The following is a 26,692-nucleotide window of genomic DNA, read 5'->3' as shown; positions in this document are numbered from 1 at the left end:
TGGAACGTAGCGCGCACGCGCAGACGTAAAACGTGTAACTGGCGGCAGGAGAGAAGCCAGCGGTTTTAGAAAGGTACTGCGCATGAGCAGAGGATGAGGTCCGATTGGATTCTAGCGGAGGGCAGAGGCCGTGACCCCGCGAACGCCGGGCCAGAGAGCCGTGTCTCTTCAAGGCGCATGCGTCGTACAGCGGAGGGGAGCGGTGCGGCCGCGTCTCTCCTCGCTGCGCATGCGCGGTCGCGGGGCGTCCTCTCGACTCCTCGCTGCGCATGCGCAGTCGCTGATACTCTCTCCCCCCGGCTCCTCGCTGCGCATGCGCAGTCGCTGGCAGGCCTCTCCTCGCTGTCCCAGCTCTTGTGGACCCTGGATGGCGCTGTCCCTGCGAGGGCTCTCCTGCGGGCTCTACACCTACGCCCGGCCCGAGGCCCGCAGGTACGGAGCCCGGCGGCGGGGGTCCCGGATACCAGGGGGAGGGTGACGGCAGGGGCGCCCCCCCCTCCCTGTGGCACCAGCCGGGGCCTGCGCCTCCCCTGCCAGGCACCTGTGAGAGAGCGGGGGGGGGGGCCCCCCTCCTCAGGGGCCCCGAGGGGTGTCCTCTCCAGGGAGCTCCGGGGCCTGACCCTGCAGGAGCCACTGATGGGACTGTGGCCCCCACCCCTGGCGGTGCTGGGGGGGGCACCTCTGAGGGGGCTGTGGGCCCCACGCCCCCCAGAGGGAGGCCTTGAGGTCCCTGACCCCCCCTCCCCCTCAGGGGCCCCGAGGGGAGTCCTGCCAGGGAGCTCTGGGGCCTCACCCTGCAGGAGCCACTGATGGGACTGTGGCCCCCACCCCTGGCGGTGCAGGGGGGACAGGGCCGTAAATACAAGACTTAGGGCCATATGTATCGAGCACAAATGCTTTTGCAAACGCCACCTGAATGTCGGCGTTTGCGATCACATTTTTGCTAAATGGGATGTATGAAGCAAATCTGTGTGCAAAATAAGGAATTGCAAATTTTGCGATTCCTTAAATGCAATGTAAGAAGCACCAAAAAAGTGCAATTTGACCTTAAGGAATCGTAAATTACCACCAACTTCAAGTTGGTGGTAATTTGCGATTTCTTTGAAAAATGCACTTTTTTGCATTTTTCAAAGTGCAGTGTGAAGCACAAAGGGCATGTATGTGCGTCACATGTGCACCCATGCTTATTTCAGGGATGGAACTGGGTGTCCTTTTGACACCCTTGCAATTGTATTCTCAATTTGCGATTCGCTAATTGCTAATCACAAATTGAGAATGTCTTTCCCGGAATGAATGGGCCTAATTTGTGCCTTAATTGTGAATCACAATTTGAGATTTGCAATTAAGGAATATGTTGGATTCGCAAAATTTATTGCAAATCCTACATATAAATAGCGATTCGCAAAAAATCGCTATTTTGATAATCGCAAAATGACTTTTTGATACATATAACCCTTTGTAACATATGTATGAAGAGCCCTTTAGCGATTTCTTAATAGCAATTTTGAGGGAATTGCTATTAAGGAATCGCAAAATACTATGTATGTAGGACTCGCAATCATAATTGCGATTCCTTAATATTCCTTAATCTGGAATCGCAATTAAAGACTACCTCCCCATTCATTCCTATAGAGGCCAATAGGAATTAATGGGAAGACAGTCTCAATTTGCGATTCACAATTAGAGAATCTCAAATTGAGCTTGCAATTTCAACTGTGCCAGGGTGTCAAAAGGACACCCTGTTCCACCCTTGAAATGTACATGCGGCACACATACATGCCGCGCGCCACATGGCACTTTGAAAAATGCTAAAAAGTGCTTTTTTTCAGAGAAATCACAAATTACCACCAACTTGAAGTTGGTAATTTGTGATTTCTTTAGGCCAAATTGCACTTTTTCTGTGCTTCATACATTGCATTTAAGGAATCGCAATTTGTGAATCCTTAAATGCAATTGCAAAATAGAGAATCGCAAATTTTGCAATTCTCTAATTTACGATGGCCTTTTGGGATGATACATCCCAAAAGGCCTTTTCCCATTTGCAAACTGGCCGATTTGCTGAATTGGCCCGTTTGCGAACGGGAAAAGGGCTTGATACATATGCCCCAATATCCTTTGGACAAGGCTATCTTATCCAGACCTCAGTTAATCCATACATTGCATTCAAGTCTAATTCCTCACTATTCACACTCACTCGTCCATGCGTAGGAAGATTAAGTCACATATAGTCAGCAGATACAAAATGCAAAAGAGCTAGTAAAAATCTACAAATTGATTTATTAATAATACAGAACATATATAAAATAGGACAAAAAATTGATTGTCATGATCTCATACAATGTTCATTAACAGCAATCCTTTACACAATACACTAACATAAAATAATAAAAATTAAGACTATAAAAGAACGAGAGTAACTGACACAGACAACCACAATATGTCATTTGAGGTTTACACATCCGTGATATAACAATGTCTAGAGCGTGGAACCTGGAATTATGTACTTTACACTCGTTACCCACTGCCCGTGTTCACGGATTGTGTAATTAACTGGGCGTCGACACGTTTCAATGGATACATTAGATCTCCATCTTTCTCAAGACCAAACACTTGACTCTCTTATATTTAAAAACTTCCAAATGACCGATTAAAAACCTATTATTGGTGAAGAAAGCCACCACCTATTGCCGGTGATTGATCCCACACGGGAGCCCGCACCTTTCAAAACCGTAATTTTAAAAGGGAAAATGTGAAGGCAGAAACCTTGTGAACAACCACAGGAGGAACAAAGATACAACTCCCAAGGAATGCAAGGAATCCTCAAATAGTCTTGATTTGTTATTTTATGTTAGTGTATTGTGTAAAGGATTGCTGTTAAAGAACATTGTAACAGATCATGTCAATCAATTTTTTGTCCTATTTTATGTATGTTCTGTATTATTAATAGATCAATTTGTAGATTTTTACAAGCTCTTTTGCATTTTGTATCTGCTGACTAAATGTGGCTTAATCTTCCTTCGCATGGACGAGTGAGTGTGAATAGTGAGGAATTAGACTTGAATGTAATGTATGGATTGATTGAGGTCTGGATAAGATAGCCTTGTCCAAAGGATGTTGTCTTTTATTTACTGTACACTGCCCTAATCCTTTGGTCTAAAGGGGCCTCTCTTTTCCTCCTAGCAGAGAGACTGTGCCATAAACCTTGTTTTCAGTGTTACAGGAATGAAATCTGTATTTGTTTGATATTCTTCTACTTCCTTGACACAGGTCTATTTCTGTATTCTAGATCCAAAGATTTTATGATGAAAAGTAGCAACAATATGCCTAACCAGGACTCCCATAATGTAAGTAATGTAATTAATGTGCTTTTTCTATATTTATTTATGTCAGGAGTGTGATTTTGAAGCATGGTGGCAGTGTTGCCATCTTTCCAATTTTCAAAGCATAGTCCTGCTGTTTTTCAGTAAATCATGTTTTGTTCTCCTTATCCTTACATTCCTTGAACTCCACTCATTCAGTTCAACTTAATTTGTTCTGGTTCCTTAAGATGTTCTCATCTCCTCCCCAAACTGGCTTTAAATAGCTTTTGAAAGACAGCACTCCTATTGTGGTAAATAAATAAATAATACCCTATTTTTGACTAGACTTATAGCATAACAGATAGCTCAATAAATAAGAGTCAAGATTCGAGGTAGTAGGAGTTTCTGCAGGTTTATTACAGCATAAGGACAGGATCAGGACAACCTGCATAGGAACAGAATGACAGGGCCCAGCAGGACAACCGGGGCCCAGCAGGGGAAAAGAGGCCCAGCAGGACAAAAGGATCCCAGCAGAACAAAAGGATCCCAGCAGAACAAAAGGATCCCAGCAGCTGCTGGGGCTGGGTCTGGGATGAGCGCGCTAACATTTAATAACATAACATTGATTTATATACATAGCGCAAACACATAGCATTACATTGCAGTAGGCGTAACAGTAGGTGGGGTAGAAGGCGTGACGCGTAGCAGTCGCGAGAGATAACAGTAATAAGAGGTGTAACTGGGAGTTTACTTAGACATGTGATGCAAAACGTAACAGAATATGTCATGAATGGGCGGACACATAGGAGGGGGCTACCTAAGGAGCCGGGACCTCTAACCTAATGGTGCGCGAAAACTGGCAATGACGTGTTACTAGGAGAAGCTGGGGGCTACGAACTCTGTGCTAGGAGCAGAGACTAAAGTCTGGAGGGTCGGAGCGACATGTACCTAAACCCTATCTGGTATCTAATGTTTAGGGAACATGTTGATATAAACTAGAAGTCATGAGGGGAAAAGCTAACCTGATTCTAAGACTGGACCATGCATTATTCTACATGTAGTGCGTGATGAAGAATATTAAATGACCATTAAATACAGTATTTCTCTAACATGGAGACGAGAAGGCTAGACAATGACGGAAACTATTGATGCAGTTCAGTAGCTTAGGAATGCAGAGGAGGAGGACTGAACTGATAGCTGGAACTATAACATACTTTTGGCAGACTCAGAGGCAGAGCCGGGGTGCACCGGGCACTGCAAGGCAGGAAGTAAGTGAAAGGTCGAGGATACAGGTGGGGGCTGTATCGCTCCTCAGCGAGGCTTTCAGGAGACAGGAGCTGAAAACTGTGGTCCGGGCCCTTTGAGGCCTGGAAACGGGGAATTGAATAACGTGCACACTGAGAAACGTGGCAACATTACTTTACATAGGCCTGATATTCGTAGTATTCACGAGGACTGGAAACTAACATACTAGAGGTGGACACAACTGTAATTGCGTCTTCAATCAGAAATGGGGAATAACATATGCATATTGATCATGCACACATAACATATGATGGATGGGGCGTAGGGACACAGAACATGGCAAAATTTACTTTTCCACATTCCCTCCTTGTCACTACGTTTCCATCAGGAAACATCAATATTCATGATACCGTCTATCATTTCATACAGTACCATTTGCTCGTCTCGAATTGTCTTGGAACGGGATTTAGAACAGGGCTTGGGACGGGGAATACAAGAGGTAGCACACATGCTGCAAATCGCAGGGCCACATTGTATACAGAGGCAGCAGCTGAATATAATCGCTACTGCAATACCTAGGAAGGACAGGACTTTCCATCCCCATGCGGAAATTATATTCCAGAACCAACCGGACCATGTCCAGGTGCCTGGATCTTGATGTAACAGATGGGCAATTTCATGGAGTCTGGTTATAGCTGAATAAACAGACGGCGCGTTATTTGGAATGAAAATGCAACAACTGGATCCGAGAATTCTACAGGCCCCGCCCCTATCGGCCAGTATGACGTCAAGGACGAGACGATTCTGTAAAACGACAATTCTCATAAAGGATTGCTCTTCAGTTAAGTTACCTAGAGCGGAGGCAGTCTCATCTACTACTGCTTCAAGGGTTCTTGTTAACCTACGGATTAGCTTACTATTTACAACTGTACCTAAATAAGGGAAAACACCTTTATCTATATCAATGAATTGCTCGGCGGCGGTTTCAGTATAATCTACAATCGGGAGATTTCTCTTGTGTCTAGTATGTACTAAGAAAGAATTCCTATGATAGTCAGGTGGGGCTAAAAAAACAGGTGGCAGTAGGAAAGCAATGTAACAGGTTCCCTCCCAATCGAGGGGCAGACGGACATATGCAGTTTGACCACAAACAAAATAAGAATGACGTGAAGCTATAAAAATAGATTTCCCACTGTCACTATACTTGATAACAGTAGTACATTCACTATGACCTATATGTACAGAACCATAACTACGGACACATAATTCGCCTTTGACTGGTAGTACTGAAATAGCGGGTGAGTCTGGAGTAGTATCAGACTGAACATTCAGAACCATAAAATTCGATGAATAATTTCCTAAATTATATACTTCATTTTCTAGATCTAAACCTGTTCTATGGGGGAAACCTTGCTTGTCTGGGAAACATGTACTATTAAGAAAAGACATATCTGTTGAGGATGACGTTAACGTGGACCATGCTCCACACGAACCATTGTGTGAGAATGGATAAGGAAAAAGTGGCAGAACTCCCTTCGGTGTCTGGAAAGGGGGGAGTCGACCACACACCCAACAATTAGTGGCATTGCTGGTCTGGTGTGAATAATGTAACATACGGATGAATGTGTTATTACGCATGGCGAGGCGGTATGAATATTCGTGAGGAGGCAGATCACTGAACGTGTGCTCTACTGTAGCATGAGCAGACATATTTACATGAGGAACTGAAAAACACAGATAGAAAGCATAACTGGTGCAGGAAATCATTATGCTAAGAAATAATATGAAACTTAGAAAAACGATGCATTGAAGTGAACTTCGACTGACTCTCTCACTATGGGGGTCTATTTTATACATGTCAGAAACAGTCTAACCGTTTCACCTAGGGGAGGACTTATACAATCAAACTGGCTGACTTATTAGACCTGAGCTTTAACTTATACTCCTGTTGCGGAGTTTTCTCTAACAAGGGAGGGGTTGTAATAAAGTCTGGTGCGGGACAGTCCTTTAAAACAATGTTCTGGCAATCCTTCGAATCCTGGGAAATGTTCTTGGCAATGTCTGGTTCCGATCCTTTGAAAAGTTTTACATGAGAAAGGTGGACCCACCCCTTCCTGCCTTCCAACTTGACGGCAGTTCGGGTGGTCAAGAGGACCTGACGTGGCTCCTTCCAACGTGGTTCCAGCGGACTTGATCTGTCAAAATTTCTGATCATCACCAAGGATCCTGGAACGATCTCGTGCGGTGCCACCTCGGTATTGTCTGGAAATGCGGCGGCAACCTGTGAACGACATGAGTTGAGGGCAGACATCAAGGAAGCTAGGTAATCTGTCAGCATATTACATGAAACATCGGTAATACTTCGGGGTCTAGGAGTACCCCACATGTTAGGGGGGCGGCCGAAAACGACCTCATACGGGGACAGACCTGATCTGGAATGTGCGACCATACGCATGTAAAACAGAGCGACTGGCAAAGCTACTAACCAGTCTACACCCTTGTCTTTACAGACTTTTGCTATACGGATTTTCAGAGTCTGATTATGTCTTTCGACTAGTCCAGCTGCTTCTGGATGGCGTACACAATGGAACTTCCACTGGTACCCTAACAACAGGGAAACGTGTCTCATGAGTTCGGATGAGAATGGCTGACCGTTATCAGAATATACGACTCTAGGGAGTCCGTATCTAGGGAAAAATTCACGAACCAACTGCTTGGCAGTGGTCGCGGCTGTGTAATCTGGGACTGGATATGCTTCTGTCCACCTGGACAAAGCGCATACAACTACAAGGACATACTTGAAACCTCGACATCGCTCCATTTGAATATAATCCATCTGGAGGACCTCAAAAGGGTGGTCAGGGGGCTGGAAACCACCTTGTTCCACCGGGACACTTTTACCTGGATTAAACTGACAACATATCATACAGGTACGGACTTTCTGCTTGGCTGCAGCTCGTAAATGCTTGTTAAACCAAATGTTCTGGATACTGTCTAACATAGCTTTTTCTCCTAAATGTGCTGGACTATGTGCGGTATTGATGATGACTTGAACCATAGAATCGGGGAGAAACCATGTGGCTCTACCCTTCGTTAACCATCCTTGATCTGTCTGGACCCCTCCTTGTACAGACCATTTCTTGATTTCATCGGGAGTAGCATGTGACTGAATATCTATGACATCTTGTGTAGGGTCCTTAACTGTCATGCATGTAGTCAGATCTGGAGTATGTGTCATATTAACTGGGATGTCTGGAGTCTGTGCTGTAAGCTTGGCTGTGCGGTCTGCTAAATCATTACCTTGGGAAATAATGTCAGTAACTTTCGTATGTGCTTTGCATTTCATGATAGCAATAGATGTCGGTAAATGTATGGCATCTAACAGAGCTTGAATAAGGAGACCATGCTGAATCTTGGTTCCATGAGAAGTCATAAAACCTCTCTCCTGCCAGAGCACTCCGAAGTCGTGTACAACTCCGAATGCGTAACGTGAATCTGTGTAAACATTAACCTTCAGGTTCTTGGCGTGTATACAGGCTTGTGTCAGAGCAACTAGCTCTGCTGCTTGAGCGGACAGAGTATCAATACGGTGTGTTTCAATAACTTCAGTGTCAGTAGTCACTGCATACGCGGCGACTAGTTCTCCTGTACTAGTTCTCATACATGAACCGTCCACATAAAGTGTCAGGTCAGGATCTAGTAACGGAATATCTGTCAGGTCTTGTCTTGGCTTTGTCGTAATGTTAACTACTTCCACACAATTATGTGTGTCTGGATTTGAATTAACTGATGGTAACAGTGTAGCAGGATTCAGGACGTTGCAGCGTCTAATTTCTATGTGTGGCTGGAACAGTGTCAATTCATAACCTGTTAAACGTGCAATTGTCAAGTGCTGAGTTTGTGTTCGGTTTAAAAGAACTTCTACTGAATGTGGAACTTGTACTGTCAGGGAATGTCCTAAAACTATGGAATCACTTTGTCTGATAGCTAGTGCTGTGGCTGCAACTGACTTGAGGCACGCAGGCAACGCCTGGGCGACTGGATCTAATGTGCTCGAAAAATAAGCACAGGGCTTGTATTGACCTGCTTGATCTTGTGTGAGAACAGATAATGCTGTACCTTCGCGTTCTGTAACGAAAAGTGTAAAAGGCTTACTGTAGTTCGGTGTAGCTAGAACTGGAGCCTGACATAGGGCTTTCTTTAACTCGTTGAAACTAAGTGTATGTTCAGATGTCCAAGGGAGGACAGTCGATACGGCTGCCTCCTGTGTCGTTAACTGTATCAGTGGCTTGGCTAGAAATGCATACTGGGGAATCCATTGTCTACAATAAGAAGTAAGGCCGATAAAAGCACGTACCTCCTTCTGGGTTCTGGGCTGGGGAAGACTCGCTATTAACTGGATACGGTCGGGTGTCAACTGCCTACCCCTCTTGGACAGCAAGTGTCCTAAGTATACCACTTGCTGGACACAGAATTGAAGCTTTGAAGGTGACACCTTGTGCCCCATCTCGGCTAGAAAATACAGAACTGTAAGTGATGCTCGCTCGCAAGCACGTTCAGAACGGGCTGTGATCAGTAGATCATCGACATACTGGAGCAGGGCAGTGTCAGTTGGCATGTGAATATTGTCTAGTTGTCTCTTGAGTGCTTGACTGTAAATACTAGGGCTTTCTGTGAAACCGTGAGGAGCGCGTGTAAACATATAGCTCCTTCCATTTAAACAAAATCCGAAAAGAAACTGGCTGTCTGGATGAATTGGAACACTAAAAAATGCATTCTTGAGGTCAATAACAGTGAAAAACATGGCTTCGGGATCAATGGCTGTTAACAGGGAAGAAATGTCTGGAACAACTGGGTACTGAGGAATAATACATTTGTTAAGCTCTCGTAAATCAATCACTAATCGATATACTGGGGGTGCATTTGGATCAGTACGTTTCATGACTGGAATGATCGGAGAATTGCATACATTGGAGTCAGTTTCTACAACTACTCCTTGAGCCATGAGCTCGTCAATAATTTTGGATAAGGCTGCTACAGCCTCAGGCGGCAATCTGTACTGCCTGATTCGTGGTAACACTACACCTGGTTTGAGAGTCACACGATAGGGTGTGATTTGCATGTAACCTACATCAGTTGGACCTTGTGCCCATAAATGCTGCGGAACATTAGACAATCTTGAATCAAAATCTCGCAATACATAGTGACCCTTAAAGTCACGTAGGAACAGACGTATTCCCTCTGGGGAACAGCAAATAACTGCACCTAACTCTTTCAGTGTCTTAATACCTAACAGATTTTCTGGACATGACTTAGTAAGTAACAGATCAGTAGTACGGGACAATGGACCTACTTCTAGAGTAACTGGCTTTGAAATCTCATTAACGATGGGTTTTCCTGAAAATCCAAGGGAAACATTTCTTGAGCCTGAGAGCGGAGCCCCTGGAACTTCGGCGTGACTAATTGTGGTCCTACTTGCCCCTGTATCGATCAAAAACTTTCTGTCTTTCCCTAATACTTGACTGTGTACATAGGGACCTTCTTGGTCTACAGGTATCTCGATGAGAGGCAAGCCTACCTCCCTCTCTAGGCTATTTCATGAATATGACTGGTACTCTGGATACTCGGACTGTGCATACTGGTACATCTGCGATGTGACATGCTGTGTTGCAGCAATAGGCTGCGGTACTGTAACTGTCTGCGGTGCATTCTGTGACTGAGGAGTCTGTGAAACTTGTTCTTGTCTCGGCGGACGTGGTCTTTCTTTAGTCTTACCAGTAGCTATGTTGTGTTTCAGAACTGCACACTCGTTTATAAAATGACCTGGCTGTTTACAATAATTGCAGTTCCCTTTAACGGGAGCTGCAGGATGACTGGCTTGAATCGGACCCCTCTTCTGACTGTCTTGAGGAATAGATTGTGCAACTAGCACTTTCATTTTCGTGTCTTTCATACGTTTTCTTTCGTGTTCTTGCTCTTCTCTAATTCTATTCTGGTGGTACTGGAGCATCTGGAGCATCTGGGACGGAGTATTTGCTTGCCAGGTGCTTTCGACTTTCAAAACTCGGTTTTTAATTTGTGGACTTGAATTCTCGACTAATTTGGTAACGAAAAGATGAGGGTATGACTCACTACTTGTCTTGAGACCACTATTAATACTGAAACATTTCTCGAATCTAGAATAAAAATCACTAATGTCTTCATCTTGTTTCTGTTTACAGGCTGAGATTGCATCCCAGTCTTCTTTCCTAGTTGTCAATAATCTGGGTAAAACTTGAATCAATAATTCTGGTAATTCTTTACATTTATCTCCAAGACCGGTACCTGGTACTCGTGCCTTGTCTTCAGCTTCTAGAGCTGTCCAATCGATCTTTTTCTCTCCCACCTCCCATTCTTTTTCCTTTAACTTTTCATACACCCCTGCGGGTAGCAGGACCTTTAACATTTTAATGACATCTGGGTAAGTGTATTCTCCCATACGGAGCATGTCTTTTAATTCTCTATGGAACCCTGCTGGATCTTTGTCATGACAGGGAATTAATTTTTTCATTTCGAGAAGTTCCATCTTTGAAATTGGAGTGTATACAAACACTCGTTGCATTACGCCACCCGCCCCTTGGACTGGGTGGACTTCTCGTAACGGATTCTGTCTGTCTATGTAGAATGGTTTACTTTCTGGGGGTGAGACATGAACAAAATGCGGGTTCAGGAACGTTCTATACTTGTGGCGCTGTTCTAGAATGACAATAATTAAATCGGTACCTAGACCTCTCCATCTGTACTGGAGTAACTCGTTCAGGATATCGTGTAACGGGCCTGGATCAGAGTGTTGACCCTCATACAGAGTAATGAGGTGCTGGATCATATACATACCCACCAGTCGTTGCTCGGCTGGGGGCAGTTTCAGAAACATTTGTGCCACTATTTCGTCTGGAAAAGTGGTAGAATCAGTAATCCATCGGACTGCTGATCGGGCTAGTTCTTGTTCATGCATGGTACTTAACTCACTATAACCGACTCGTGATTTCAGAATGTGATCGGTAGCTTGAAATACTTGTTCTAGAGAACCTTGTTCTGGTGTTGGATGATGAAAAACAGACTTGGGTTCTAGGCGTAAATGGCGATCTGGAAATCTGGATTTTCCTACATACGCTATTCTGGCGGGATTCTCGTCTTCCTCTTCAGGATCAGAGATACTTTCTTTCTCGCTTACTTGTGCTGCTTTACGCTGTTCGTGTAACCTTATTATTTCTTTACGAATTTTCTTGTACATACTTTCCATGGCACTAATGGTCTTGTGCTTACCCTCGGCTATATTATCACTCCACCTTGTCAGGATTCTCATTTCGGCGGGATCTTTAGACGGGTAATCTTGTTCTCTTATTAGACAATTGATCAGGAACTTTAATATCATGAGCTGAATCTCGGCTTTCCTTTGAGACATAATCTCGCCAATACTTTCTGGATCATCCCCTGTACGGATGAAACGATATATTCTGTCTAGATCTTCTTTCATATTCGGCAAGGTAACTAGATACTCGGTCACCCTTCTTACGCGTACGGAATATAAAACCATATTATACTCGCCTGGGACTGTGTCATAGACACATTCGGCAAGGGCTTGTCTGATTTCTGTAACAGACTTATTACTTTTAGGAGTACGCTGTGATGCTTGAGCATGTAATTCGAGTGCTGATAAACGCCTGTGTGGCGGCGGGGTTTGAGGAGGACCTCCTCCTGCGGCCCCTAGACTAGAATCGTCGACTGACATTCTTCGTGCTTGCAGGGTCGGTAATTGTAACGTGGGCTGAACTTGTATAGCAGACTGACCCGGGGGTACCGTAACAGGTACTCCGGTGTCTGGAGGAACAGGAAGTGCCTGATTTACAGGGACGGGCGGAGCGCGAACAGGATTTGCATATTCTGGAACTGTGTCGTCCAAATAGGACGAAATAAAAATATCAGCTGCGGTCGGTTTGTGACGCAGCTTGGTCGGAACTAATGGCGGCGGGAAATTACTGGGTGCCTCTGGGGTCGCTTTTAGCAAGCCTTCGGCAAGGAGAGGATACATACCCTTAATAAGGGCATGCCTCTGTCTATCTGACTGTTCGGCTTTGACTTGTTCACCTATCTCGATTAATTCTCTTTCTTGGGCTCGTTCTTGGGATTCTCTACTTAACTCTGACTTTCTGACTTCCTTTTCCGTTCTTTTATGAGCTTCCTTACGCCATAACTCGATGGCATCTTTCTGTGACTGTCTGGCTTTCTTTTTCCATAATGCTTCTTCTACTCGCATGATACATTCGGCATCCCATGTACCCGATACGGGCCATCTATACTTTTCTTCTAACTGTTTGGTATATTCTACCCATAAATCTAGATACAATATGGCGCTTATGCCATGTTTCTGATACATAAAGTGACCTGGACTGTCCCTAGGCGGAACAGGAACTGCTGCTTCCAGCAGACCCTTTCTAGTTTTTAACTGACGTAACTTGGAAAAGAGCGGCATTCTAAACTTGAATCGGAACACAATACAATACACGAAAAACAATAACAATTGGGAAAACAATTCAGGCATACCACGACATTGGAAATACATTAAACAACATTATAAATAACAGTTCGAACAGAATACTACCTGAAAATACTGAAAACAGAAACAGAACAGAATTCTCGAGAACGGAACAGACTAGAATTACTGGATGCACTGCTATAACAGTACGGAACATACCGGTCCCATAAAGGAACACATCAAGACCCGTATCCACCTAGGTGAATACTTCGTTTGTGGGCTTGGGTACCACCAACCCACGGACCAGGAGTCAATTTAGACTGACCCTGTCTAGACACTACCCCAGCAATGGTACTCACCGGGCAGCACGGAACGGAAGGCCTCGGACGGGACTGGACTACGACGACGAACTTCGGACTTCGGACTTCAGTTACGGGTGGACCTCCGGATACCTCGGACCTTGGACTCTCGGCTTGGGCTCTGGTCGGGACTCGCCGCGTTCCTCCACCGTCTCGTTCGGATGCTGGACCGCCTCCTCCGTCTCCTCCGTGGGCCTGAGGGATACTTGAAGCAGAAATATCTGCACTTGGCCAGTATGGTTCCGTCACGACTGCAGAGGGTCAGGGGGTCGGCGTGGCTTCACCGACGCGTGGGGAAAGGGCAAGTCCCTATTCGGGCGCCATTATGTGGTAAATAAATAAATAATACCCTATTTTTGACTAGACTTATAGCATAACAGATAGCTCAATAAATAAGAGTCAAGATTCGAGGTAGTAGGAGTTTCTGCAGGTTTATTACAGCATAAGGACAGGATCAGGACAACCTGCATAGGAACAGAATGACAGGGCCCAGCAGGACAACCGGGGCCCAGCAGGGGAAAAGAGGCCCAGCAGGACAAAAGGATCCCAGCAGAACAAAAGGATCCCAGCAGAACAAAAGGATCCCAGCAGCTGCTGGGGCTGGGTCTGGGATGAGCGCGCTAACATTTAATAACATAACATTGATTTATATACATAGCGCAAACACATAGCATTACATTGCAGTAGGCGTAACAGTAGGTGGGGTAGAAGGCGTGACGCGTAGCAGTCGCGAGAGATAACAGTAATAAGAGGTGTAACTGGGAGTTTACTTAGACATGTGATGCAAAACGTAACAGAATATGTCATGAATGGGCGGACACATAGGAGGGGGCTACCTAAGGAGCCGGGACCTCTAACCTAATGGTGCGCGAAAACTGGCAATGACGTGTTACTAGGAGAAGCTGGGGGCTACGAACTCTGTGCTAGGAGCAGAGACTAAAGTCTGGAGGGTCGGAGCGACATGTACCTAAACCCTATCTGGTATCTAATGTTTAGGGAACATGTTGATATAAACTAGAAGTCATGAGGGGAAAAGCTAACCTGATTCTAAGACTGGACCATGCATTATTCTACATGTAGTGCATGATGAAGAATATTAAATGACCATTAAATACAGTATTTCTCTAACATGGAGACGAGAAGGCTAGACAATGACGGAAACTATTGATGCAGTTCAGTAGCTTAGGAATGCAGAGGAGGAGGACTGAACTGATAGCTGGAACTATAACATACTTTTGGCAGACTCAGAGGCAGAGCCGGGGTGCACCGGGCACTGCAAGGCAGGAAGTAAGTGAAAGGTCGAGGATACAGGTGGGGGCTGTATCGCTCCTCAGCGAGGCTTTCAGGAGACAGGAGCTGAAAACTGTGGTCCGGGCCCTTTGAGGCCTGGAAACGGGGAATTGAATAACGTGCACACTGAGAAACGTGGCAACATTACTTTACATAGGCCTGATATTCGTAGTATTCACGAGGACTGGAAACTAACATACTAGAGGTGGACACAACTGTAATTGCGTCTTCAATCAGAAATGGGGAATAACATATGCATATTGATCATGCACACATAACATATGATGGATGGGGCGTAGGGACACAGAACATGGCAAAATTTACTTTTCCACACTATGCTGCCTGCTGCTTCTGGTGGTTTCTCCTTGGGTGTTCGAGATGACTTAACAGTTGCGAGGTGGGTAGAGGTTTGTGGACACCAGTGTGTGTGGCCAGGAGACAGAGGTAGGGCAGTCCTGTCACTAAAGAAATGTGGAGCAGATAAGCAGGCCTTACTACTGAGGATTCCCAGGGATGTTTTAGAAACATTCATAGCAGAGAGGGCTTCGATTCTGCTCAGAGTTGTATGACCGGGAGTTGATTCACTCAATCTTCCACACCTGAGGTCTATACGAGATAATCCTAAAACCCATGCAGAGATATAACAAGATAAGGCAGAAGGGGAAAGCATGCGCAGGAAAGTGCACAAGTATTCGCAAGTTAAAGTTACAAAAAGCTTGGGTGCTCAAGGTCAACATACAACAACTGCCCTACGTTGTAAAATGAAAAACAAGTCCACATATAATACACTTTAATAATTGTTAACCTGAGCAAAACATGCATAAAGTAGAAGCACATATGAGAATATAGGTTTCTGTGATTTCTTCTTGTTTATTCCACATTCAACTTATCTTTAATATTCAGTCTTCATAGTGTTTATTTGTCCAAGCCACAAGATTGCCAACACGTGTTTCGTCTGTTTGGCGGTCAGCCACAGACTTCATCAGGGCATTAGCAACGATATCCTAAAATCAGTAAACTGCAACACGATGTAACATGCGTCTCCTCGGAATTGTTAAACCGAAACCAATGCAGTTTATTGTGTCTAATTAGGAAGCGATGGGACCCTGTTCAGATATTCACAAGTTACTTTATTAATAATTAGGTAGTAGAGTAGATTGTAGTGCATAGCGTGCCACCTCAATACATTTTTTCTAGCCAACATGTCAAGAATGTTCAATTCTATTAAAGACATGGAGGCGAGGATTATACTTCTCTTTCTTTACTGAAGCAAACAGCAGCCAATAAAACTTTGAGCCGTATAACCCATCAGGCATAGCTTGCCTTCTCTCCACCAATCAACATGCACCCTACTGGGTATATAACGTTATTTCACCGGAGTCCATACTCTTACTTTGCCAAGCAGTCCATAACCATGAACGTCAGTCTCCATAACTTTTGGTCTTCCAACTGGTCTCCTTCACCAGGTCCACCAACCGAATCTTCTCGTCTTTTCCGAAACCAGGTTTATTGTACTTCATGACCCTTCAGGTCGTCTTGCTCTCTGTACCTGAAAAAAACTGAAAGCCATAATATTTCATGTCTACCTCAACATCATCAACATTGGGCGGGAATCTAAAATATTTCATAATAACCTGTAGAAATATACAGTTGACATTCAACACATCACCCATAATTCAATAGTCCAACATATCAATTTCCAGGGTGGGATAATCCTCGCATCCATGGTCTTAATAGAATTCAACATTTTTGACACGTTAGCTAGAATTTTCTTTATTCTATGTCAGGAAACTGAGACTTCTGATTGTGCTAGTTTAAAGTTTTGCAAATACATTAGATGCTACATCCACAAGAGGTATGATAAAATGTCTTAAATTTTGAATCGGAAGAGCAATCTGCCGTAGTTAAAATGTCCTCCTAATGAGAACCAGTTATAAAGGCCTTAGAAGCCATGTCTTCTCTCACAGAAGGAGCCCCAAATATGGAGACGTCAATATCAGCTTCACTCAATAACCATTTGACCCATCTGGCCAAAGTTGCAGAAGAGACTGGGTGGAAAGGTTTCCGTAAGGAAATCAACAATTGGCCTGCCACATCATTTCTAAATTCATGAGTACAATCCTCGTAGCATTTCAAATATTGGACTACACAGAAATTTCTGTGACGTGGAAAAGCAGGATAACTCGCACATCTGGAATTTGTCTTCGTCCATTTAGAAATTGTGAAAGACACTCCAGTGGGAGTAAATACTTTACCTGGCAAATTCAAGGCTCGTACATCCGAGACTCTTCTGCAGGAAATAAGACATAGCAACAAAGTAAGTTTAGCTGATAACTGTTAGCGCGAAAGTACTTAATTCGCTGGCCAGTTTCTGATAAAACGAAGTACCACATCTACTTCCCACATCGCGGAATATCTTTGTTTTGGTGGTCTCATCAATCTAATGCCTCTCAATAGTTTATAAACCAAAGGGTGCTCCCCCACACTTTCCCTCCCTCGTGGGTGTGTCCCCTGGAAATTGCAGAACGAAAATTGTTGACCGTTCTATACGTTCTTCCCTGGCTGGCCACCTCTGAAAGAAAATTCACAATCATATGTGTACTGGATCCCACGGGATCCACCTGTTGTTCACCACACCAACAAACTCATCTACTCCAACCCAATTCGTAACGTATGTGCGAAGCGGGAGCCCAAGATTGTGACAGAAAATTCATTGCGTCCTGAGAAATACCCGGCACTTGCCTGCTTGTCCGGAAAGTCTCCAGGCCATTAGGTTCAATTGACCCTGCATCACCAGCGGGGCACAAGTCAAGGTTAACGTCACCGGAAACTATGACTGCGCCTTCCAATACGGAGTGATCAAGATTAGCTCCGCCCCCTGTTGGCGGACTTGTGCTAGCACTCTCTGAATCATGGCGAATGGGGGAAAGGCGTAAATCGGGGCCGTCGTCCAAGGCTGTAGAAATGCATCCGAGTTGAGCGCCTACAGATCCGATCGCCCACGGTAAAACTGGTGTGATTGCATGCTCAATCGGGATGCAAAAAGGTCTATTGTGCATGGCCCCCACTTCACAGTCAGTTGTTGAAACACCCTCTGGTGCAGCCTCCAATCGCTGGAATCCCAAAGAAATGGGTAGTTCCAATCCGCCACAACATTGGATCTGCCTGGAATGTAGTCCGCCGTCACTGAGATATGATGTTGAAGGCAATAATGCCAAAAATCCTTGGCTATCTCTACCAACAGATGAGACCTCGTGCCCCCAAGCAATTGATGTATCGTACTGCTGAGACATTGACCATCCGCAGAAGGAAACAACAACTCTTTCTGTGGGGATAGAGTTCGAATTGCAAACAAGCATGCTAGGAGTTCCAGACAATTTATATGCAACTGTAATTCCTCCAGGGACCATCTGCCCCCGTCTCCACTGACCCACACCGGGCTCCCCAGTCCCAGCGACTGGCATCTGACTCTATCACTACCTCTGGAATCAATGCGAAAATGGCATTGCCATTCCAGGCATCCATGTGCTCCAACCACCAGGATATGTCCGCCCTGGCTTCTGTGGATATGAGAATCTGCTCTGAATAACTCAAACCCTTGCGCAAATGCATGCTCTTCGATCATTGCAGAGCTCGATAATGCAGCGGGCCTGGGAAGATCACTTGAATCGCAGAGGCCAAAAGACCTACCAGACGAGCCAGAATCCTCAAGGATCTAATCAGGGAGGCAAGCGCTCTCCTCAATTCCTTCTTGATCGAGATCTTCTTCATAGGGAGCAACAGTTATGTCAACACGGAGTCCACCTGGAAGCCCAGGAACTCCATAGACTCTGAGAGGATCAGGATCGACTTGTCCGTGTTGATGACGGAGCCCAGATCCTGAAGGAGCTGTACCATCCACGATAAGTGGAGTAGCACTGTCTCCACGTTTTGTGCCATGATCAGAACATCATCTAGATAAATGATCAGCCAACCTCCCCTCTCTTTGAGGAAATTGACACTCCTGAGGCGGAAGCCGGGAGCTACGCTTGTGTATTTTTTGACAAATCTGTATGTTGTGTTTACTTTTTACCTTACCCGATTGCTCTCTTTGCTGGGCACTTTCCCCTGGGAACAGCACACAGGAAACTCCCGCGCAGCGGAGGTTAGCACTGCCGCGGGTCGGCTAATTAGTCGCCGCCATCACCGACAAGCCCACAGGCCACGCCCACTGACGGGAGGCCACGCCCCTCCTCTCTCCCTATAAATGTGCACCTCCCGGACGCGCAGCAGACGAGCGCAGCGGGCGCGCCTAAGGCAAGCCCGTCCGCGACCAGACGGGGCCAGGGGCACAACAGCACGCCCATTTTGTCTCTTATCCCCCGGAAACATTATGTGTCCTCCAAGGTCCCTGGGACTTGAACCAAGCCGCGCTGGCCCACATCACAGAGGCCGGGATTTCAAACACTCATCCCTTGCCCTCTCTCCCAGCCTACCTGCCTTCGTTAACACGACCTTCCATCTGCACTAGCTCCTCCACCTCTCAAGTAAGTGCCTCCCCGACAATCTCTGCTTACCTACTTAACACCCGGTCGGCAGTAAAACACCATCTCGACCTTTTCACTCTCCTGGACATGCAGAAACCTGATCTACTGTTCCTCACGGAAACCTGGTTCTGCCAGGATTCCCTGCCCAACCTGCTCGCTGCCCTGCCCTCTTCTTATTATGCCCTCCGGGCCGATCGACCCCCCGGCAAAGCAGGAGGGGGAGTGGCTCTGATCATCCGCTCAGACCTACAGTTCCAACTATCACCCCACCTCCCTATCCCAGAAGTGGACTATTTAGTTGCTCGCTCTAACTCCTTCCAGACACCTACACATGTGTTCTGATGTATCGACCTCCCAAAAATATGCCGCACTTTCTCTCAGCCTTCCTGGACCTACTAACCACATTAGCCGTCAACAACTCGGCAGTCCTGGTACTTGGCGATTTTAATTTCTGGCCATCTAATCCGGCAGAAGATGCTCTTTCCAAAGACTTCACGGAATCACTTCAAAGCTTGAATTTTATATCCCACATCCACACCCCTACCCATATCCAGGACCATATATTAGACCAAGTTTGGTCCCTCAACACCCCTATTCATACTCCCACTGTCACCCCTTGCCTGTGGTCTGACCATCACTTAATCACCTGCCTCTTGGACTTAAGTCTGACCATCAAACACCCCCTGCCCAAGAACACCTGGGCCCGCAACTGGGGCAAAGTCGATGCCCACTACTCTGCTCCTCTTTATTAGCTTCTAGTCCAACCACAGAGAACCAGGCCATCCCGCTTCAGGCAGAAACCCTTAATAAATGGCTATCTAACGCCTGCGATCAGGTGGCACCCCTAAGACGCATTAGAGTAAGACGCGCTCACGACGTCAACAAATGGTTCACCCCGGAACTCAAGGAGAAAAAACTGGCCACCCGCCATGCAGAACGGGCGTGGAGACGCACGTACTGCACTGCTACCAAATTACTGTACTCCTCTACCCAGGCTGAGTACAAGAAAGCCATCCTAGATGCCAAAACCTGCTACTTCTCGAATAAAAACCTCCGGGCAGAGAACAAACCTAGAGAAATCTTTGCCACAGTTTTCGAATTGGCCTCTTCAGACCGGACCACACCCAAGCCAGTACCTTCCCGACCCCTTTGCGACTCACTGAACAACTTTCTTATCAATAAAATCGTAGACATTAAGGCCAACATTCCTCCTCCCTCCCCAGCCTTCTTAAACCCTGACCCCCCTCCGAACACCTCCCACCTCAACCTTATAACCCCGCTGTCTAAAGACATCTTCCTTTCCTTACTCCCCTGCGTCAAATCTTGATCTGCCTCCGACATCTGTCCGGCTCACATCTTACGAGATATTTTCCTCACCTGCCCTCTCCCCCCTCACCTTTCTCAATGAGACCCTTAAGTCAGGGACTGTTCCCTCCAGTCACAAATCAGCCACCATCATTCCAATCCTGAAAAAACAAGGCGCAGATCCAACAGCGCTGGTAAATTATCGGCCGATTTCTCTCCTCCCTTATCTGGCCAAAGTTCTCGAACGACACGTTACTAAATTCTTAAGTTCTTTCATCGAGGACAGCGGCTATCTCTCTCCATGCCAAGCAGGGTTTCGCCCCCTCCACTCCACCGAGAAAGTGGTGGTCTCTGTTTTAGACACACTCAGAGAGGGACAAGACGCCAACTACCCACAGGCACTGGTTCTCCTTGACCTATCGGCCGCCTTCGACACGGTGGACCATACCATCCTTCTTTCCCGTGTCGAGGCGGCTGGCATTGGAGGTCCTGCCCTTGCCTGGATCAGCTCATTCTTGAGCGACCGGTCACAGGCAGTCCATCTGGCAAAGTTCTCCTCCGAGGCCCACAAAGTGCGATGCGGCGTCCCGCAGGGACCTTCTCTTTCCCCCCTTCTCTTAAATTTATATATTTTTCCGCTTATTTTTGCCCTACAAAGGATGGAGGTCACGGTGTTTAATTACGCCGATGACCTCCAGCTCATTTTCAACCTCTCCGACTCCCCTGACTCTATCAACAACTTGCAGTCGGTGATGGTCTTTGTCAGGGATTGGATGAGCTTTAACCATCTTAAGCTCAACCCTGACAAGACCGTGCTTCTCCTCACAGGCAGTAAACTCAACCCCTGGTCCCCCAGTTTCTGGCTCCCCTCCTTTGGTTCCCCTCCTCTCCCTCTCCCTCTGTCAAGACATTGGGGATCACCCTCAATCAACAACTCACCCTACACTCCCAGATCAGCACGGTGGTTTTCTCTTGTTTCTTCACCTTACGCACCATTCGAAAAATTTCAAGTTTTTTTTCTTTCTCAGCCCTTAAACTGATCCTGAAGGCCATGGTCCTCTCCCGGCAAGATTACGGGAATGTTCTGTACACTGGGGCCCCAGCATACGCCATTCGGCGGCTCCAACTGGTTCAGAACCAAGCTGCCCGCCTGGTCTATGGTCTATCTAAATTTCACCACACCACTCCCCTTCTTAGATCCCTCCACTGGCTCCCTATCAGAGAAAGGGCCCTCTTTAAGATGGGTTGCATTACGTTCCAGGCTCTCGCGGGAACAGCCCCATCTTTCATCACTTCCAAAATCAGACCCTATACCCCCAGCAGACAACTGAGGTCTTCCTCTCAATCCCTCCTGGTGGTGCCCAGGTTCAAGAAGAGCAGAACGGGAGGCACGATGTTCTCCGTCCTTGCTCCACAATTTTGGAATTCTCTACCTTTCCAATTGAGATCAACATCATCCTATCTGGAGTTCCGCAGCACACTGAAAACCAATTAGTTCGCACAGGCTCATAAAACCTAAAACTACACCCTTCCTCTCAGGATTCACTCTCCTCAACAGCGCCATGAAACCGCCCAGTGTACGAGCGCTCAATAAATATTTTTAAATTCAAATTCAAATTGAAGGTATTGTACTACCGGTTTGAGCTGCTTGGTGAAGCACCAAGGGGCGGAGGAGAGGCCGAAGGACATGGCAGTGAATTACAACCATAAATGTTGCCATTGAAACTGTAGGAACCTCCGATGAGGTGGGAAGATTGGTACCACCAAATACGCGTCCTTTAAGTCGAGACGCACCATCCAATCCTTTTCTAACAACAGATCCCTCAACAGGTGTATACCCTCCATTTTGAAATGGCGATACACAATCCAAGAATTGAAGTCCTTGAGATTTAACACATGGCGGAATCCCTGTTCCTTCTTTGGCACCAGAAAAATTGTACTGACAAAGCTGTGCGGGTGGGGGACCGATTCTATAATCGCTCCTTTGTCCAACAAGTATGTTACTTCATCGTCTATGAAAGAGCTCTCTGTTTGGGAAAAACTGAGCAGGGTTCGGTCTCTGATTTTGGCTCGGGAGGAGTAGAACTCAAGGTGGAAACCCTGCACTGTCTGAAGTACCCATTGGTCCTGTGTTAAAGCATCCCAATTCTGAAGAAACTAACCAATTCTTTCTCCCACAAACACCTCCACCGGCCTTAATAATTCTTACCTGCATAGGAGGTGTCACCAGCATTGTTGTTGCCTCCTCTATAGCCACTTCGATTCTGCTTGCCTCTCCCACCTCTGTTGTGGGTGGGTGTGAGAAGTTGGCCTGATATGCAGTGCTCACTCTTCTAGTGATCACTATGTATCAGTCCAAACAATCCTTATTGATGATTGGTTGTAAGTCAACCTTATAGACCAGCTATCCTAGTAGCATGGATACGAGCAGTCTAAGGCTAAGACTCTAGAGGGCGTGTTAAGCCAGCTGTTTTACCATCACATTACCCCTTGAACACCCAGTGAAAGGACACCACACAAGTAGTAATGAAAATAAACAGTGTATTTATTTATAACAAGACTACCCTGGCTCTTTATGAGAAAGGGAGCTAAGCACACAACAAAACTCTTATAAAAATACTTCAAGTCGCACAATTTACACAAATGCCCGAGGGGCACGAAAAACCATATACTACAAAAGTGGAATGCGAATTACTAGCAGGTAAGTAACGATTCTCAGAGGCTTTAGAAACGCTAGGCCTACAATACTGAACACTCAGGTTAGGAGCAGGAGGCCTAGGGACGCCACGTGCAGAGTGGGAACTCTCACGCGTAAGGCAGGAAAAAGTCTATGGAAGCTAGAATTCACAAAGTTACTGTTCTCGGGCGAACCCGACTAGCTGGGACGAAAACGGGAGTGGATCCGAACACTTGGAGTGTTGGACTATGCTGGGGCACCGGAGTGCTGGATTTACCTAGCCCAGGGGCTGCGGCTGCATAGGGTTCAAGTTGCGTCGGAAACCCACGTTGACGGACCAGGAGCCTGAAGAAGAAGTTGCTGGCAGGCGGCCAGTGAAGAAAAGTTCGAAGAGATCCAAGCCTGGATCAGGGAAGAAGAAAACCTGAAAGCAGAGGGGACCAAGTTCTGAATCACTAGCCAGTGATTAAGTGGGCACCAGGATGGCACCGGGCGAAGTCACCGCAGTCAGGTGAGTGGGCGCTGCTGGGCTCTGCAGTCTCTCGGACCAGGAGGCGTTGTCGGTGACCAGGATGGAGGTGCGAGCTGTCCCACGAAGGTTCTTGCTGTCGACGTCGCTGGACCCAGGATTGGGCAACAAGTCTTGGCAAATGCAAGGCCCACGCGGTGGACCTAAAATGGCGTCTTGAATGGACCAGGAGGGTCCAGGGTGCTCCTCTTTTGGAGGGGAGCACGGGCTAGTCTGGAGCAACCAGACCAGCAGTGTTAGTTGTCGTGGAGCATCGTGAGGGGGCCACTAGCCAACGGGCAAGCGACCTGGACAACGCGGTGAGCAGCAAAAAGCAGAAGGGCCCCACGCCGATCTCGTGGATGCAGGGGGGCTGGACTTCGGTGCTGGAGCTGCTCAGGGTCGGGGCTTCTCTTACCCCAAGGCACTCAGTCGAGGGTCACTCAGGCGTCGTGCTGGACAAGCGTCGTGCAGTTCTGAAGATGGCCGGTCCCTCGAGGTCTCGTCACACCCACGGATCACAGCTGGGCTGATGATGTAGGTTGAGGTCAGAGGTGCCAGGGAAGCCGGTTCTCGTCGTGCTGGAGCAGTCTTGATCCGAAGGAGAGACTGGCAACAAACCGCGATGCTTGGTTGGTGCCTGCTGCTGCAGGGTGACTACTCCTTAGTCACAAGGGAGAAATCTTAGGAAGAGTCTTGAGTTCCTTCTTGAAGAAAGTAGTTTCAGGATTCAAAGATGATCTGATTTGGAAGGGGGCCAGGTCCTACCTTTATCCTGCAAAAAGGGGCTGGCACGCGACTAAGTCCTGCCCTATGGGTGGGACTAGGAGGGGGGGTGGTTACACCCCTCTCCTTTGGCGGGCTTTCCCCAGGCCAGGGACTGGAGTGCCCCTGGAACTGGTTTCAGCCGGCCTATGCACAGTGAGCACCGGGGTGCCACTTGCAGTCACCTTCCTCTGAAGCCCTGCCTACCTAGGATACACAAAATCCTGTCTGGGACGGTGCTGGCACCGCCCCTGGCAGGAAACCCTTTGTCCTTGCCTCCTGCTCTGGGAGGACTCCCAGCAGCAGGAGGGCAGACTTGTGTCTCGGTGGCAGCATCCATTTTGTGGAGCTAAGGCTCTGTTTGACTTTAACCGGGGTTACAGGTTACATCCATGTCGTGTCCCTCTAGAATGGTGGAATGCTAACCCCGTCGCCAGAATTGGCGAGGGGTTAGTATTCCAATTCGTATGACACCTTACTCGACATGTTTTGATAAAGCGATACCAGAGTTGGCATATAACCGCGAGGATTATAATGCACTTAAGAGTATATGGTATGCGATATCATGGAAACGGCTAAGGGATGGATCCCGAAAGCCGCAGACAGGCTCAGCTCATGCCAGAGCACCATCTCACACGATTCCAAGCACTCTGCCCTCAGGATTGTTAAGGCCTGCCATAGGAGTGACTGATAGGAGATCTGTGTGTCCATTTAGGTTTAGATATAGGAATACTATATCTAAAGCAAAGGGTGATTACACCACCTTGCCCCAGCTGTCGTGCAGCCAGTTGTGTCAGATTTAGTTAGTCAGCCCAGGGGTGGCATAATACATGCTGCAGCCCCTGGGAGACTTCTGGGTGCACCTCAGCCCTGGGTACAGGGACTCAGAGAGGGCCCAGTGCCAATTCAGTACCTGAGTACAATTTGGATAGAGAGAACAGCTAGGCTGTGGGTCTGATTAGCAGGCCCACAGCCAGGAAAAGTCGTAAACCAGTGAAGCAAAAAGCAAAAATCTGGGTGATCATAGGATTGCAGACCCTACTCTCCTACAGTGGGGTAAAAGATTGAGTGGTCGGGGCTTCCCCACGTCCTCTATTCTCAACCCCTATGGAGGCCTGGTAATATCCTCGGCTGGCTGGTCGACCCCGGAAATGTCCGGCCCTGACAAAAAGGCCACTATGAAAGACTTTCTTGATTACAGCCTGGGCCTTATGTAGGGTCAACATGATGGCAACATATTTCCCTAGTTCCTTGACGAACTTGTTGACAAACGAGGCCGTTGGCCGAAGAGCCTGCCTCCGTAGAGGCCATCTCTGCCAATTGAGGGTCAATCCTCATCAAGAAAGATTTCCTGTGGTTTGTGGACAGCGCACAGTTGGTGTTTCCTAGAAAACACTCTCTGAGCCCATTCTATTATCTCTGTCGGATCCATGTTGGAGTTCGAATCCTTTGCCCTAACTGCTAAGTCTAAGATCTTGGGGAGAGGTCCTGATACGTCTAGTAGCTTATCTTGGCATCCCTTTCATGCCATATAGAATATTATCAGGAAGGTAGCCATATTAGAGTCTAACTCTTGGGTGTCAGTTACTTTACCCCAATGAAGTGGTTCGGGACACTCTGATCTCAATGTGATGCGTACCTCACGCTAGAACCCCTGCCCCATATTCTCCTGCACATGATGTGTGACCTCCGCGCAGGGCACTCATTCTGTGGACCTTGGGTGAATGATGTTCTTAGGGTAAAAATAGAGGTTTTAATTGGAGGTTTCTGTCCCCACTTTATGTGTGTTTTGCGCTTGCATTTTGCTATCAAGCACGGTGTCTCCGGGGCATTGTCTGAGTCTGACGTGTCTGGTGATGAAGGAGGAGACTCTTCCACCTCCCCTGGGATGGAAATGGAATAATTATCCAGGGAACCTGAGGGATAGCTTCCATACCCATGGTCCTTAAGTACCGTTGATGCCACCTGCGACAATACCTCTGCCGAGGAACTGAGGGAAGATCTCTCACAGGCAAAGCCCTGCTCACCCATCTGTGCATTCTTAACGGAGGATTCCCCCTAAGGGGCTCCCAGCACGCGCTTGCCATCATTTTTTAGGGGTTTAGTGAAGGGCAGTAAAGCCCGGCTCAACGCCCTGTAGACTGAATTTTGCACATGCGTGTCCAGGGCCTCTACAAGTTGCTCCTCCATCTGGTGCTCGTAA

The 26,692-nt window shown here is 46.9% G+C and overlaps 1 protein-coding gene across 1 annotated transcript in view; it reads left to right on the top strand.

The window, feature by feature from the left end:
• Positions 1 to 323: 323 nt before the first annotated feature.
• The window catches only part of LOC144770967 (uncharacterized), a 274,522-nt gene continuing 248,153 nt past the window's right edge, over positions 324 to 26,692 (top strand). Inside the window, exons 1-2 of the mRNA XM_078655830.1 lie at positions 324 to 432; positions 3,287 to 3,344. Coding sequence (XP_078511956.1) covers positions 368 to 432; positions 3,287 to 3,344 — 123 coding nt within the window. The 5' untranslated portion in view covers positions 324 to 367. The remainder of the gene's footprint in view (positions 433 to 3,286; positions 3,345 to 26,692) is intronic.

The sequence above is a fragment of the Lissotriton helveticus genome, chromosome 7 (assembly GCF_964261635.1).
Source record: "Lissotriton helveticus chromosome 7, aLisHel1.1, whole genome shotgun sequence".
In the NCBI taxonomy this organism is placed as follows: domain Eukaryota; kingdom Metazoa; phylum Chordata; class Amphibia; order Caudata; family Salamandridae; genus Lissotriton; species Lissotriton helveticus.
This window is presented reverse-complemented; position numbering and strand designations above follow the sequence as displayed.